Source organism: Pleurodeles waltl, chromosome 10, assembly GCF_031143425.1.
Source record: "Pleurodeles waltl isolate 20211129_DDA chromosome 10, aPleWal1.hap1.20221129, whole genome shotgun sequence".
Classification (NCBI taxonomy): Eukaryota; Metazoa; Chordata; class Amphibia; order Caudata; family Salamandridae; genus Pleurodeles; species Pleurodeles waltl.
Window position 1 is genome coordinate 891368691 of NC_090449.1, and position 17003 is coordinate 891385693.

The 17003-nt window shown below is 44.3% G+C and overlaps 1 protein-coding gene across 9 annotated transcripts in view; it reads left to right on the top strand.

Annotated features, from left to right (window-relative positions):
* The window catches only part of AKAP9 (A-kinase anchoring protein 9), a 969300-nt gene that overhangs the window by 314356 nt on the left and 637941 nt on the right, over nucleotides 1-17003 (top strand). For all 9 annotated transcript variants that reach the window (XM_069211620.1, XM_069211621.1, XM_069211624.1 and 6 more), the window contains one exon: nucleotides 366-596. In XM_069211620.1, coding sequence (XP_069067721.1) covers nucleotides 366-596 — 231 coding nt within the window. The remainder of the gene's footprint in view (nucleotides 1-365; nucleotides 597-17003) is intronic.

Consider the following 17003-nt stretch of genomic DNA (forward strand, 5'->3'; position numbering starts at 1 on the left):
ATCTGCAACATTAGTCACTCACTCAATCAGGAGGTTTTATGCTGTACATCGTCTTGCCCCAGGGATGGTTATCTTATTTAGCTAGTAGGGTTATTGTTTGCCCAAGGAGAGCATGTATTGTCTCTTGCTGCCAACTACTTTTTACTTCCTTCTTCCTCATGCCTTAAGGACACTGGTTGTATATTCAGTGATTGTGTGGTAAGTATAAAAATGTATTTCTTTATTAAGTTTTCCTTTGCATGCATCTCAAATTTTCCTTAAATAGCCATTTTTTGTCTTATTGAACCTTTTTATTGAATACTGAAAGTTATGGTTGAAGATGATGGAGTCAATTAGATTTTTGAAGCTACATTTCTTTATTTCAGCTTGGTGATGGTGTGGCATCATCGAGCATCCAAACTGCGAAACTAGAACTGCTCTATGAGGAGCGTGTGGAAGATATGAGACAGGAGCTTGTCCGTCAGGAACAGGAACACCAGCAAGCAGCTGAGTCTCTAAGACAAGCACATATGCTGCAAATGGAAAGACAAAGAGAGGACCAGGAACAACTCTTAGAGGAGCTCTCAAAGCTTAAAGGCCAGCTGAGTCGAATCATGGTGAGTTTGAGATTTGTTTCTAAGTGCAAATAGATAAGCCACTGGAGAGACTCGGTTGATGTATGGGTAACTACATGGACAGAGACGACTTGCAGGATTTTTTAATGCTATCACTAGAACAGCATCATAACCTTGTACCAAACTATAGTAGTTACAGTAATTTTAAAACGTTTTATTAATGGAAACCTAAAAGTGATATTAACTAAGCCACTAATTCTAGAAATGTTATATTCAGTGACATCCGAGTTTGGCAACCAAGACTTTTAGCCTGAACATGCACACTCATACATGAGCAAGAATTGACTCACTGTAACAAATGTGATAATTTTCAGAATGTCTTGATGGTATTTAAGGTCTTCTGCAAACTTAAGGCTATTCAACCTCTTAATCAAGATAGTAGATAGCAGTATAACTCTGCAAGTAAGCCTACTCAGAAATCACATCTCATTCACCCCTAATTAAACCTGCAGTCAGTGGTTGAGGATCCTCGTAGTGATCTCTGGATAATGTAAGAGAAGGCGAGCACTATATAAACATTACTTCTTCTTTTTTCCGAAACGTGTTCTCGCCTTGCTAGGAGTTCAGAGTATGGATAGATAGGATTAGGTTTAGACTATGTGTAAAGATCAACTCATTCCTTATAACTTCTTGGCTCTATACAGTTGAAGAGTAAAGAGCCATCATGTGCAGGGAAAGATAGGGGTAGAGTATTCCACAGTTTTGCTGCAACAATAGAGAAAGCAGCATCACCATATCTTAATGTGTGGGATTTAGTTATCTACTCTGACTGCAGGGCCCTGGAGAGTTTGTAGCAAGGGAAATTGTGATAAAACATGGTTTGAGGAGATAAATGACTTTTTGAAAAAGTAGTCTAATTGTTGGCCAGACACAATGATATTTCATAATAATACCACAAAGTAGGCAGGCTGCCATATTTTATATCAACTGCATCCTTGCAAGCACATATTTAGGAGCTGCCAGTAAAACAGCATTTGTGTAATCCACTCTGAATTAAATTAATACATCTGATAGAGACTTGTAGCCACAGATTCCTTACCTTCGAATTATCTCCAGGCGTCAGACTGGATCCGGAAACATTTTTGTGAGAAGTACCTCTGCGCTCTGGTAGGTGGCATCATTTGTCTCTGCATTGCATTGTAGGCATTGTCCACGCTGGAAGTGACGCTCGCAGTGCCTATACAGGCACCACCCAGACTCGCTTACATCAGTTCTTTTATTTCTGCGCCAGTCAGTGCAGATCCAGAGAAGAGCCACTGATAGTCATGGTTTTACTAACTTTTTTTCAACTTTTTGTCAATGCCTTTTTGAGGTTTTTCTTCCTGGTGTGGTAGGGATATCAACGAAGGCCAGCTTCAAGCCCTGCAGCACCTGTCACTTCTCACTGTTGGTGATGTACCCTCATATTGTATGCCTCTGGTGCCTGTGGCACGACCACGACCCAAAGGCCTCCACCGATTGCCGCGCCATGAACCCAAAGGACTTGAGGGAGCGATCCCTCAAGCTCCTGGTGGCTAGACATGCGACTCCATTACGATCCAGATCCAAGTCAAGAGGAAGGTTCTATGAGTGGTTGCAGAGCCCCACATGGTCGTCATCTTCGTCACACTCAGAATCGTGGAGTCACTCAGATAAGTCCCACTACCACAAAAAAAAGTAGTCAGAGAGATCTTTGACTTCACCTCGTCCTTCAGCTGACGAGATGATGCAGCATCATTCGTCGAGGCCTGGCTCCTTGGTAGAGCTAGCACCTGGGCTGGCTCCATGCTTCCTCGAGTTTTTAGGAGCCGGAGCAACCCCCATCCAAGTCAAGGAGTTCTGTCTTATATTTGGGTGGCCCTGTTCCCTCCAGTGCACCTTTGGGCACTGATGGTTTGGAAGAGACCCGTTTGGTTTGCCATAGATGACTCTGGCCTTAACGTCCCAAGGATCCAATCTTGGATCTGGATCAATGCCTGTTGTGTCATGTTGACCTTCCCAGGTACTGCCAAAATCCTCCTACCTGGCTCCAACACAGAACTGGAAGGGTGTTGACCTACGGTGCTGATTGAAACCATGCCTTCCATGCCAGAGCCCTATTATTATTGGCTAAGACTTGACGAGATTTAAGAGGGGCCGCTTGACCTTGATGAATACCAGCCTTATGATGCCAATATGGACTGGTGCAAGGATCTGGGTGAGGCCAATGGACTGACTCATCTCCAAATACTGGCATGGTTTCTCCCCCTACCATGACTAAACAGGAGGCAACGTCCTCCCCTATGGTGGTGCGGAGGGCAGATGAGGCTCTTGACGTTCGGTTGCCCTTGGTGGCAGGGAAGACAAATGTCTTGACTGAGGTGCTGCAAACAGGAGTGTCCCCCCTCAGAACCTCTGCTGCAGTTCAACAAGGCCCTCATGGGTGTCCTACTTCGGACATGGTCCAAGCCCAGCACAGGTGCTGTTGTGAACAAGAGGATTGCCTGCTGCCACCTCCACACTCCAGGGAACACAAACTTCCTCATCCGACAGCCTAACCCAGAGAGCTTTGTGGTCAAGACTCTACATTCCATGTAGATCCTGGCGCATTTCCTACCGCATCCTTGGATAGGGAATCAAAGAGGCTAGGCACATTTAGGTAGAAGATGTTTCCTTCCACCCAACCTGGCACTGTGGTCTGTGAACGCCACATACCTTTTGGGCCACTATTCTCATGCACTGTGGGATACGGTTGTGCAGGTGCTGCCATCAATCTCGGAAGCAGCCCTACTAGCTTTTCTGGGGATGTCCAATCATCTCTCATGGACATGCCCTTTGATGGCTCCCTTCTCTTTGGAGACGAGGCGAATTTGGTGCTGGGGTGTTTTAAAGACAGTAGGGCTACAGCCAGCACCTTGAGCCTTTTCATGGCCGTAGCAACCACCCCCCACATCACCCACAATCCACCTTTCACTCCTTTCTTTACTAGAGAAGGAGCTTCTAACCACACCTTTTCACTCCCAGCCACCATGCGGCACATGCTTCCCAGCCTCTGCGTAGCTAAGCTGATACCCACAGACCCTGTGTGTTGGGCAGCCAGCAGTTGGGCCAATCCACCTGTCCCCCCTCCATTCCAGCAGCCGCAGCCTCCAAACCTTCCTAAACTGCCCTCTTACCACCATGGGCACCCATTTGGGGGCAGGGTTCCCCATCACCTTCCCCACTGTGGGTCCATACCTTCAGACTGTTGGGTTTTGCAAATCCTATGAAGGGGCTACTTCCTCCCCTTTGTGACTGCCCGACCCCGCATGTTATCAATTTGACCAGCTGATGGAGGATCACCTATATCTTCTCCGCTGTGAAGTCACTGCTCTCTTGGCCAACGTGGCTAAAGAAAGGGTACGATGCCAGAAGTGGGTCGTGGTTGCTATTCCCCCTACTTCTTGGTGCTGAAAAAGGACAGAGGCTCAGGTCCAGTCTGCCATGTAGCCTGGAGACTGGAAGGTAGCGTTGGACTTGCAAAATGTATACTTTCACATTCCAGTCCTGCCAGGCCACAGGTGTTACCAACAGTTTACGGTTGGCCACAAGCACTTTCAGCTCACTGTGCTTCCCTTTAGCCTTACCAGCGCCCCTTAGGTGTTCAGTGGTTGCAGCTAATCTTTGGCGATCAGAGGTGCCAGTATTCTCCCTATCTCGATGACTAGCTGTTGAAGGTGAACTCCCTACAGGTTGTTGTCTCCCACCCCCATGCTACAGCGAACCTCTTGCACTTGCTGGAGTTCACTGTCAACATGCCAAAGTCAAACCTGACTCCCTCTCAGAAACTTCCTTTAGTCTGAGCTTTTCTGTACATGGTGCATTTTTGGGCTTATCCTCCCAGATGAAAAATCCAGGATATTCAGGCTATGATACTGACATTTTAGCTTCCATTCTGGATTTTGGTTAGGCTGGGAGAGGCAGAGATCATAGGTCTCCGGCAGAATCCACAGTCCATATCAACCTGTTGGAACTCAGGACGGTCCGATGGGCACTGAAAGCCTCTCTACCCTCCATCAAGAGAAGGCTAGTACAGGTGTTAACAGATCATGTGGTACTGCAACAGAAAGGCCGGGGTGTGGTTGTGGACCATTAGTCAAGACACCCTTCGTCTCTGGACATGGCCAGAACGTCAGGGCATATCCCTGGTGATTTAACACCTGGGGGGCTTTCTGAATGCCAGAACAGATGAGCTCAGCTGACGATGCCTAGCGGATCACAAATGGAATCTCCATCCAGAGGTGGTGCAAGGTCGCTTTCAGCAGTGGGGAGAGTCTCAGCTAGATCTGTTTGCCACTGCGGAGAACGTGCAATATCAGCAGTTCTGAATGCTGGAATTTCCAGGGAGGCTCAGGCCTCCTGTATGCCTTTCTCCCCATACCACTCCTGCCCAGAGTTAAGAAGATCAGGAACGACCGGCCCAGGTCATCCTTGTGGCTTCAGGCTGGGCACAGGGATTCTGGTATCCTGAGCTGTTGAGCATGTCCATTGATCCTCCGACCAGGTTGCCTCTTCTGTAGAAACTTCTGTTGTAGCAGCAGGGGAGAGTCCTCCTCCCGAACCTGCCAGCTCTTCGCCTTCTTGCGTGGAGATTGAGCGGCAGCAGTTGACAGCTTTTAACCTGCCTCCCGAAGTCTGTGATGTCATCTTGGCAGCTAGGCATCCCTCCACTAAGACAGTCTATGCCTGCTGTTGGCAAAAATGTGTGGCATGATGTTCAGAAAAACATATTGAACCCCTTTCTGCCCCCCGTCCCACGTTCTTTCTATTCTTTCTCTTGCCCAGCAGGAGTCTGCTCTGGGGACACTTTAGGGCTATCTCTCTGCTATTTCTGTGTTTTTTGTGGTTGCCTGATCAGCCATCCCTCTTTAAATCCCTTGTTCTACATAGATTGTTAGAAGGTCTTCAACATCTGTTCCCTTCTTCATCTCTTATCATGCCTCAGTGGGATATGAATCTTGTATTGACATTTCTTATGTGCACTCCTTTTGAGCCACTTCATAATAGCCATCTCAGGTCATTTACCATCAAGTCAGCCTTCCTCGTGGCAATAACATCTGCCCAGAGGGTTAGTGAGCTTCAAGCCTTACAATTTAATCCTCCTTACCTCACCATCTATCCTGAGAAACTGGTGCTTCGCACAAGAGACTCCTTTCTTCCAAGAGTGATCACTCCATGTCAATTAGGCCAATCCATCACCCTGCCTTCTCCACATCCCTACAAAGAAGAGGAGCAACTCTACCGTTGGGACCCAAAAGGAGCATTGTCGTTTTGCTTTGACCACACACCAGAGTTCTGGATGAATGACCAACTCTTTGTGGGATATGCTGGAGTAAAGAATAGATGGCTGTATAGAAGTGCACCATCTCCAGATGGATTGTGCTCTGCATTAAGTTCTGCTACACATTGGCCAAGGAGCAACCCCCTTAGGGTTTTTGTATTCATTCCGCCAGAGCTAAACAACGAACACTGTGTTGGCTCGCAGAGTTCCAGTCATGGGTATTTGCCAAAAAGCAACGTGGGCCTACTTGTACAGGTTCATAAAGCACTACTGCCTGAACAACCAGGTCCACCAAGACAAGCACTTTGCCTGTTGAGTCATGTAGGACTTCTTCATGTGAAATTGGTCTGCAGACCCACCTCTGGGGATGGTATTCCTTGGCTATCTATTTTAAGTTATGGAGTCTGCGGCTGGAAGTCTCTATCAGATGAACAAGTTACTTACCTTCAGCAACACGTTTTCTGATAGAGACTCTTATCTAGCCTTACCAACCCACCCATCCTCCCTGCTCTGTAGCTGCATTTCTGTTGACAGGACTGTTGCCTTTAGGACCCTAATATTCCACACCACTGGTCAATCAGTTAATCAATCAGAGCATTTGTGAAGCGCACTACTCACGCGTGAGGGTCTCAAGGTGCTGATGGGGGGCTGCTACTGCTCGAACAACCGTGTCTTGAGGTGTCTCCTGAAGGTAAGTAGGTCCTGTGTCTGTCGTAGGTGGGTGGGAAGAGTGTTCCACATCTTGGAGGCGAGGTGGGAGAACGATCTGCCACCGGCAGTCGTTCTGTGGATGCGTGGGACGGTGGCGAGGGCAAGGTCATCGGAGCAAAGCTGTTGGTTCGGGTGTAAAAGGAGAGCCGTTGTCAAGTATGGTCCTGATATCGTCGGTGGTGGCGATGAGGGAGGTTTCGGTGCCGTGGTTGCTATGGAAACAGGATTGGGATGGGTCCAGAGTGGTGTTCTCCTCGAGGGAACGGGTCAGTTATTTGTTGACAATTTTCTCTATGACTTTTGCCGGGAAGGGGAGCAGGGAGATGGGACGGAAGTTCTTGAGGTCCTTTGGGTTTCTTGAGAAGGGCGTTGATCTTGCCATGTTTCCAGGTCTCCAGGAAGGGGCAGTCTCCAAGTAACTGTTGATGAACTTCTGGAGTTAGGTTACGATTTTGGAGCTTACTTTGTTGAAGATGTGCTGAGGGCAGGGGTCTGATGTTGTTCATGATTTTGATGGTGTCATCGTCGTTGACATGGGTCCAGGAGGCTGGTGGGCAGTGAGTCTGTGGTGTTGGTGGTTGACGGGGGTTCTAAGTATTAAAGCATTCATGGATGTCTGCGATCTTTCGGTAGAAGAAGGTAGCTAGGGGGTCGCAAAGGTCTTGTGATGACGGGATGTGGTTGATGTTGGAGCTGGGGTTGGAGAGCTCCTTCTCGATGTTGAAGAGCTCCTTGTAGCTGTGTGCGTTGTTGTTGATTCATGGTTCTATGCCCCTTCTATGGAAAGTCGTGGAAAGAAACTGAATGCCAGTGCACCTGGGTGATGCCTATATAGGCACTGTGAACGTCGCTTCCGGTGTGGCCAACACCGCTACCTAACTGCTCGCAGGGGTAGTGCTCACGAAAAAATTTACGGATCCAGTCTGACACCTGGGGATAATTCTAAGGTAAAGAATCTGCAGCTAGATAGTCTCTCTGCTAAGATACAGTGTTATCGAAGGTAAGTAACTTGTTCATTAACCACAGAAGCTCTTAAATCCCCCTTAATGCACAATAAAATAACTATAAGGTTTGCAGATGAAAAAAGAATGGAGTCATATTTTGTGCCACATGTAACTTCAATCCTAAATTGGCATTGATGATTATCCACAAATTCTGAAAATAAGATAAGGGTGTTGCAAGGGTATCCGTTTCGCACAGCCATTCATGATTTGTCATTTTATGGTATGGCGGAGTCGGAATTTAGCAAAGATGTCTAGAAGAACATAGTTCACCTTGCCATTCATACACTGTACGAAGTAGTTAGAATATAAAATAATTGTACTATGCAGTAACAGTACAGCAGCATTTAAGATGATTGTAGAATCCTAGTTGGGTACATTCACATTTATTGGATAGTTGTAAAACGTATGGTCAAAGAGATCAGGAGATATTGGTTTGTAGAATGTACTGCTCGCTCCTTCCATCTAGTCTTCAGTGCAGATGCTTACAAGTTGTGTTTCCTAAAGGAATTCAATCTGAAGTTTTCTTGTGACTCATCCCTGAATCCCGCTATGCACCAGGGCAAAGACGCCAACTCAAAAAATGTTTCCATCACTTGGTTCAGACATTCATCTCAAGCTCCAGGATTGTCAAGCTACTTCTGTGATTTATTCGACTCCAAGCACTGGATTTTGAACAGAGGGGATTGAAGGACTCATCTGCCTCCCTTCAAATTCAACCCAGACCTCAGGGGTGTTAATGGAGGAACAGGTCACATGAGATTACCTCCACCACAAGAATCAATACACAAGCATGTAGACTCTGATCATGAAAGCCAGTTTACCATTCAGAATCCATATTGTGGTCCACTTTCCACCACATGAAGGGAATGAACCGGTGGGAATATTATAACAGATCCTCAGGATGATTACATCTACAAATAAGCAACATAACCATGCTGTTTTTCAAAGGGAAGCAGAACACCGCAAGGTCAAGTTGCTTATTTTGGAGGACGAGGAAGACATTTTATGGAAGACCACGGGAAAACTGAATGATTAGGACAGTTCTTGTCCATACTACACAGCATTACGACGTGTGCGGCAGAGAATTTTAAGGAGCTGATTAATACCAAAGTAGATAAAAAAAAGTATAAGGCTGTCTCAGAGTACCCATTTTGTATCATATTCTTCCAGATTCATTGGTGGTATACACAGCTTACAAACAAGCTTTTGCGCAAGGCCCAGGTGTGCTCCCCCTTCAGACAAGGACATCTGAAACATAAATGCAGCTGGGAAACGCTTTGCTATAGAAGCAGCGACACTGCGGTGCATCACAGGGTCAACAGGTATCATTGGGAGGGTATAGAACAACTCACCAAACGTCTTCTGGACACCTACAGAGAAAGGTAGGGAGTTGGTGCAGGAGAGGAAAACTGTCTCCAATGACATCATCATATGTGCGTTGGATGCAGTTGACACGGCCTCACGAGAAGTCAACACTAGAATCATTCTTTTGAGGCAGGCGTGGCTGAGAACATCTGTTCAGCACATGTAATTAATGGTACCTTTGATTGAGGAACACCTTTACAGTCCTCAGATGGACACAATGCTAGAAAAAATCAAAAAGAATATGGACAATGCTAAAAGCATATATGGGTAGTCCAGACAACCTGTTAAGTCTGGGTTTTGGCATCAAAAGGCAAACTGGAGTGCAAAGGCTGGCATATTTCTGCAGGAATCAGAATACCAGAGGCATCACCCCTACCAACAGGGCAACCCAAACCTTCTGTCCACATGGAGAATTTCGGGGGAAATGTAATTAAAGATGTAGAGGAGACTCTGGAAAGGTTACCACTACCTCCAAACAAGTGGCTTCCTAATGATCCCTTCTGTTCAGGAGGATACTTAGATTATTCCTTCTACAGTGGGATGAAATAACCTGAGACAAATGGGTTCTTTTCATTGTATAGCAAGGTTATGGCTTAGAATTCCACATCACCAAACAAATCAAACAGAATGTAAATCCTGCAGAAAGTCATCCATCTCTTGAGCACAGGAGATAATATGGTGACCTATTGAAGGAGCCTAGTTCCACATCCCCTTTGATCTGGAGCATCAATGCTGCCTCATATTTTTATAAGTAGGCAATGCTACAATTTCAAGGTTCAACCTATTCAGTTCACAAAAGTCCCATGGGTAATTACAATATGTCTAGTGATGTTTACAGCACATCTTTGCTATAGGGCCATTAATGTTTTTCCATATGTTGATGTTTTCCTGATAAAGAGGAGCTTGAGTAATGCCCACCCACACTCAAGTGACAATGTTTCTTTCACAGGTTAGGATTCTCAGGAATAATGCCCAAAACTCCCATCTTAGGTCTCAAATTCAGAGTTTTCTGGGAGCAGTGTTAATTTTGACAGTAGGCAAAGTCTACCCAGCTTAAGAAATGGTGATGGCATTTCAAAGGTAGCTGCCTCTTTTTCAAACTTCACATCCTCCAGCACTGAGGACAGTAATTAAATACTCCCTTATGGCTGTTCTCCACTACTTGTCCTCCAATATGTAGTGAGGACGTTCAAGCACATGTCAGTAGCCTGCATTCTCTTCGCACCTACATGGGTGGGGAATCCCTGGTTCTCATAGCACTGTTATTGTCTCATGAGAAGCTGCATATCAGAGCAAATCTCTTAAGACCACATCAAGGGCAGCTGAGACGAACCTCAAGACTTTGCACTCAAGTTGATAGATTTTGAGTGCCTCAAATTACATGATGAGAGTATGTTAATTCTGAGGGGGGCATGTAACCCTACTACATGTGCATGCTGTGTAGCAAAGTGGAATCCCTTTGTACATTTTTGCATAAAAAAATCCAACTGAGCTCCTAAAGGACTTGACAAAAGACAACATCTTTTATTTGCTGCACCGTCAGAAGGCAGGGTTGACATACACATCCATTCAGTTACATTGAAAACAGACAACACACTTCTCTGTTTAAAATTCCAGCTATTAAAGTATTCATGAAGGGACTTGAGTAATTCCTCCAAGATTGCTACCACTTCTCAAATGGAAACTTAATGTTGGACTCAAAAGGCAAATGAAGGCAGCCTTTTGAGCTGCTATATTTTCGGGCTAGCCAGTACCTTTCATGAAAGGTGGCATAGCTTGTGCCATTCACCTTCTGAAAAAGGGGTAGCCTGTTGGACAGGAATAAAGTTGTCTTGAGAACAAACCCACATTTTCTTCCCAGGGTGGCTTCTTCCCCTTTTAATGTATATTAAACCATTGACTTGGCTATTTTCTTTCCACATTCTTAACACGCCAGCGGAAAGATCTTTGCACACAATAGATGTTAAAAGAGCAGTCATGTTTTACATTGACAGAACAAAGCCCACTCATAAAATAGAGCAACTGTTTGTTGCATTTGTTGAACCTCACTTGGAAAATCCAATTTTGAAATCAAGTTTGGCACGGTGGATAGCTAAACGTTACAGTTTTGTTACACAAAAGCAAAATCAACTTTGCCTTTTGGTGCCACAAGCACATTGTACGCAAATGAAAGGAGCTGCGGTGTTGGGTAGCATACCATTAGCAGATATATGTAAGACTCCTTCTTGATTAACACCACACATCTGTACAAGACACTCTTGACTAGTCATTCAAGCCTGACAGCAGACGCATGTTTGTCAACTAGTCCTTCCAACATCTTCCTCAGCTAGCCCCCGCTTTTGGGTAGTGCACTCCTTTATAATCTAATCAAAGCATATCATCTACCGCAGCACATGCTCCAAATGGAAAACGTTACACCGTATCTATTGGGTTGTAGCTTTTAATGCTGAAGATTCATATGTGCCCTTCCACCTCTGGTGATGCGAGCTAGTGCTTCAGGTGTTGTTTGTTCACTTGAAAAATGCACCTGTACATGTTTACTTTCTGCTTTATTTACTCCACTTCTCCAACATTGGATCTTTTATAAATCCACATGCTTGAATCATTTCCCGTCAGTAGGCTGGGAACCTCTGGCACCATAAAATAGCAGTACACAGTGTAAGATATTTAGCATACATTATATAATTTAAAATGTCCACAGGCCTGAAAAGTTATGTTTAGTAGCACATCCACCTCATTTGAAAGAACCCAAACGTCAGACAGTGAGATGAGAGCTTACGCTCTCCTGCTCCTCGCTAGAAGCTACTATACCTCGGATTTCTACTGCATGTCTTGTGTGAGGGGGTCTCTTGTCAGAGCTCAGCTCTCACTTTTCAGTGAACCTTAAATTATTATTGTTTCCATTTTGGTCTGCCCTGGAATTGAAACAGCACTATCTTCATCACAAGTGTACTGTGAGTTGTTTTTAGGTAAGATCGTTACAAGTTCTAGACCAGAGAGGAGAAGTAAAAGCTCAGCGCAGTGGTTCACAGAGGATTTGAAAATCCTCCAAAGACAGTGCTGTAAGGAAGAAAGAAGATGGAGATTAGACCCTAACCCTGTAGAAAATGATCCATATAGAGTTGCTAAAGAAGTACAAGCGTGCGATAAAGGAAGCTAAGACTGCCTTCTTTTCGCAGAAAATCAGTAAGGCTGTAAATATTCCATATAATACAGCAAAAAGGCTTTCATCTCCTCCTGTACAATTAGATCTGGAGAACTCGTGATAAAATAGCCTCATTTTTAGGGACAAAATCCTGAACATATTCTCTGAATTTCCAGAGAGAAAAGAGCCCCAGAGGGAGGAGTTTTTGGAAGATGAGTCTCCCGAACAACCCTGCAGTAACACACTAGACGTCTTCTCTCCTTTGACACGCAAAGAGATTGTTTATTTTCTAATGCAAATCAAATCAGGCACGCCTGAGGACCCCTGCCCACATAGTGATACAAATGTCCCCTGAGGTAGTAACAGAGGTCTTAAAGATAATCTATGAGCGTGTTCTGTCTACGGGGGAGTGTCCGCAGAGGTGGAAGGGAAGCCATTATTTGCCCACTTAAAAATAAGTATAGTGGAGGTGCTAAGGGCTTGAAGAATCTCTGACCTACTTCTTTAGGACCATCCACTGCAAAAATCTTTACAAAATAAATCAGAATAAAGAATTAGCCTCCTTTCTAGGCAAAAATGATCACCTAGACTCATCACAGCATGGTTTTAGAAGCAACCATAGCACAGAGTCTGCACAACTACCATCCTCCAACTGTATCTGGTGTCAGGTGGATCAGGGTCACGTTAACATGCTTGTATTGTTAGATCTATCAGCAGCCTTTGACACCATCTTTAGTGGTGGGAAGGCTGAGGCAGGTAGGCCTGAGGGGCAAGGTTCTGCTACTGATGGATTTCGTTCTTAGGAATAGGAAGGATATTGTCAGTTTTGTAGATTTTAGAGCCAGGCCTTTTCAACTGCTATGTGGGGTGCCACAAGGCTTGCCCCTCAATCCAACTTTGTTTAACCTGTTTGTGACCCCGCTGGCACAATTGATAAAGTCCTGGGGCTTTCAGGTGGTATCCAATGCAGATGACGCACAAATTATTGTGCCGATTGGTAAAGAATTGACGGAGGTGGCTGCAAGATTCAGGTCCTGTATGATGGTCAGTAGCTGGATGGAAAAGAACTGGCATAACATATATGGTGATAAATTGGTGATCCTGTTCTTTGGGACCAGTAGCTCCATCTGGAACAGCAGTCGGTGGCCAGAGGTCTGTGGCTTATTTCCCACTTTTGTGAAGGAAGCTAGGAACTAGTTATGGTTTTTGATCAGGAATTGATCTTTAAGGGTCAGATTAGCAAGACAGTGAAAACCTGTCACTGGTTACTGAAAAGGCTCAGAATGATCCTTCAGTTTATTCCTGCAGAGCCTAGGATTCCAGTTCTCCTGGCTCTTATCTCTCGCCTGGATTACTTTGATGCCCTTTACCTCAATGCTGCTAAACACTCCCTCAGTAAGTTGCAAGTGATCACAAATGAGGAAGATCTGCATTTTCAACTGAGGACTTTCTCACACACCTAGCGCTTAGATACCCTTTGGATTGTATGTGCTTTATAAAGGCAAATAAATAAAATAAATCTGTTGGTCTGAAAGTCAACTGTCACCATGGGTGGCAGAGATCTTTTTTTTTAAACATGTTTATCTTGTGGAAATAAGATGATTTACACTGATAAGCCACACTCAGTGTATTTATTGTCATTATCCTAAACATAAGTCAGCAGAACGTAAGATTTATGTGTCTTTCTAGACTCTTAAGGACAGAGAAAGGAAGTTGGCTTTATTTCTTATGAGTAAAGAGAATTTTCCTCCTTCTCAAGGAGATGCCCCCTTTTCAGTTTATGATTCTGTGAGAAGTGCCCCTCCCAGCACTTCCAGGAAGGCAGCACACAAGAGGAGACTTGTACAGTTTCCTGAGCATGATTTATTTGGTACGTGCTTAAAGCCACCTCCTGTGCTGACAATCCAGAGTCTAAGCACACCAGAGATTTGCCTGTATTAAGAGAAGTTATCTTCAGAGGAAACCTCGTCAAGAATGACACTGTCAACAACGAGTATTCCGTTGGTGTGCATACCAAACAATGGGGTAAACCCTGTAACCCGTGGACCCGAGTAGAAAATCAAGGTACAGAAAATCAGTCTGTGCGGTCAAAGTATAAGCCTGGACTCCCATGGCAAAGAAAAATCTCCCTCCCAAAAGGTACGGTCTCACTTCAACTGATTATGATATAAAAATGCGTCTTTATTTCTTAGGAAATCAAACTCCTTAACTCGATATACCAAATCTGATTGCCACGTCAAATGTTTCATTAAAAACTGTAGAAACTGATGGGTTAAGAAAGAAGGTGCTCCTACCGAATGACGGAGCAGTGAGAAGTGAATAAATTAACTTAAAGTGCACTAGTGATATTTATTTATAAATATATATATACAGTCAAAATCATGTGACTGGAAAAAATGCAGTGATTTCACAGTATAACATTCAGAATTGGAATGTCAAAATCCTCTAAGATGTTTTAAGCAAGAGTCCAAATTAACTTCTTATGCCGACGTTTGGACCCTAGCAGTAGATAAGCCACCTACAGGTCATCATAAGGACCAATAGGTGTTGTAGGAAGCACCCAGGAAAACAAGACATAGCATCACATTACGTACAAATAAGAAAACATCACAGGCCCACCTATCTTTCTATGAGTCACAGAAATGCATGACACCAAAGAAAACGCCCCCACAAAAAGGGAGGATGTATGAGAAGGCTCAGATCTAAATCCAACCATTAACATACCACAACCAACTTAACAAAAAGGTACCCAGACGGAAATTCAAGCTACAGTTGTATTGCCAAAGCTCTAATAACAAAAGACTCCCTGTTGTAATCAAGTTGGCTCAGAAGTCTGAGTCCGCATTACTTCCTCAGGCCAGCACCATATGCTGCTGTGCTTGTGTTCCTCTGTTATACAGGAAAAGTATGTACAACCTAGTAAGACCAAAACCAGAAAGAGGGGGTCAAACCATATACAACCTTTACTCAAATTTCAGAAATACAAAAACATGAACAAGTTGGCGATGCATGGCCAAGCTCCCAATATGAACCTCAGTTTCATCATTACCCAAGACAAATAAAATAAAGACATTCACTTTCAAGCACTCGGTTTTACCCTCAACCCACATTCAAAGCCACAGCAAAGTATTGCATAAGTATAACCAAAGGATCACCAAGCCTCCAAGAATTCATGTGAGCCAACAGATGCTGCTAAACAAATGCTTAACACCTTAGCTGCTGGGCCTTTACACCCCCCCCCCCCCCCCCCCCCCCAAGTGCTTAGCCCTTTTTTAGGCTATTTGGGGTAGTTCGCACTTGTGCCCTCCAAACTTTTTGTCAACATAAGCAACATAAGCTATCCAAGCCAAATTTGCATCCTTTTTTCCAACATCCTAGGGATTCTAAAGGTACCCAGAGTTTGTGGGTTCCCCTGGAGGAGACCAAGAAATTAGCCAAAATACAGCAAAAAATTATTATTTTTTCAAATGGGGAAAAAAGGTCTGCCGAAGAAGGCTAGTGGTGTTTTTCCCTGAAAATGGCATCAACAAAGGGTTTGCGGTGCTAAAATCACCATCTTCCCAGCTTTCAAGAACAGACAGACTTTAATCAGAAAAACACATTTTTCAACACTATCTTGGCATTTTTTTGGGACATACCCCATTTTTACTATTTTGTGTGCTTTCAGCCTCCTTCCAGTTAGTGACAGAAATGGGTGTGAACCCATGCTGGATCCGGGAAAGCTAAACATTTTTGACAAGTAAACAACATTCTGAATTTACTAAGGGTCATTTGTGTAGATCCTACAAGGTGTTCCTACAGAAACTAACAGCTGAAATAAAAAAAATATTGAATTTGAGGTTAAAAAAAACAGCCATTTTTTCTCCATGTTTTACTCTGTAACTTTTTCCTGCGACGCCAGAGTTTTGAAAGCAATATAGCGTTATGCCTGCTGAACTCTTCTGGTTGCGGGGATATATAGGGATTGTAGGTTCCTCCAGAACCCTATGTGCCCAGAGCCAATAAATGAGCTGCACCTTGCAGTGGGTTTTCATTCAATGGTGGGTATACAGCAATTAATTTACTGAAATATAAAGACTGAAAAATAAGTATCAAGAAAACCTTTGTATTTCCAAAATGGGCACAAGATAAGGTGTTGAGAAGCAGTGGTTATTTGCACATCTCTGAATTTCGGGGTGCCCACACCAGCATGTGAATTACAGGGCATTTCTCAAATAGACTTCTTTTTTTTACACACTGTCTTACATTTGTAAGGAAAAAATGTAGAGAAAGACAAGGGGAAATAACACTTGTTCTGCTATTCTGTGTTCCCCCAAGTATCCCAATTAAAAATGGTACCTCACTTGCCCGGGTAGGCCTAATGCCAGCAACAGGAAACGCAACATGGACACATCACATTTTTACATTTAAAACTGACATGTTTTTTGCAAAGTGCCTAGCTGTGGATTTTGGCCTCTAGCTCAGCCGGCACCTAGGGAAACCTACCAAACCTGTGCGATTTTGCAAAACTAGACACCTAGGGGAATCCAAGATGGGGTGACTTGTGGGGCTCTCACCAGGTTCTGTTACCCAGAATCCTTTGCAAACCTCAATATTTGGCAAAAAAACACTTTTTCCTCACATTTCGGTGACAGGAAGTTCTGGAATCTGAGAGGAGCCACACATTTTCTTCCCAACCAGCATTGCCCAAAGTCTCCCGATGATAATGGTACCTCACTTGTGTGGGTAGGCCTAGTGCCTGTGACAGGAATAGATCAACCAACGGTCAATGCTGGTTTTTCTGTGGTGTTTTCACTGTTACTGTGTGTGTGTACACAAATACTTTACACATTTCCTCTTTAGTTTAGCCTGACTGCTCTGTGCAAATCTACCACAGGACGAGCACA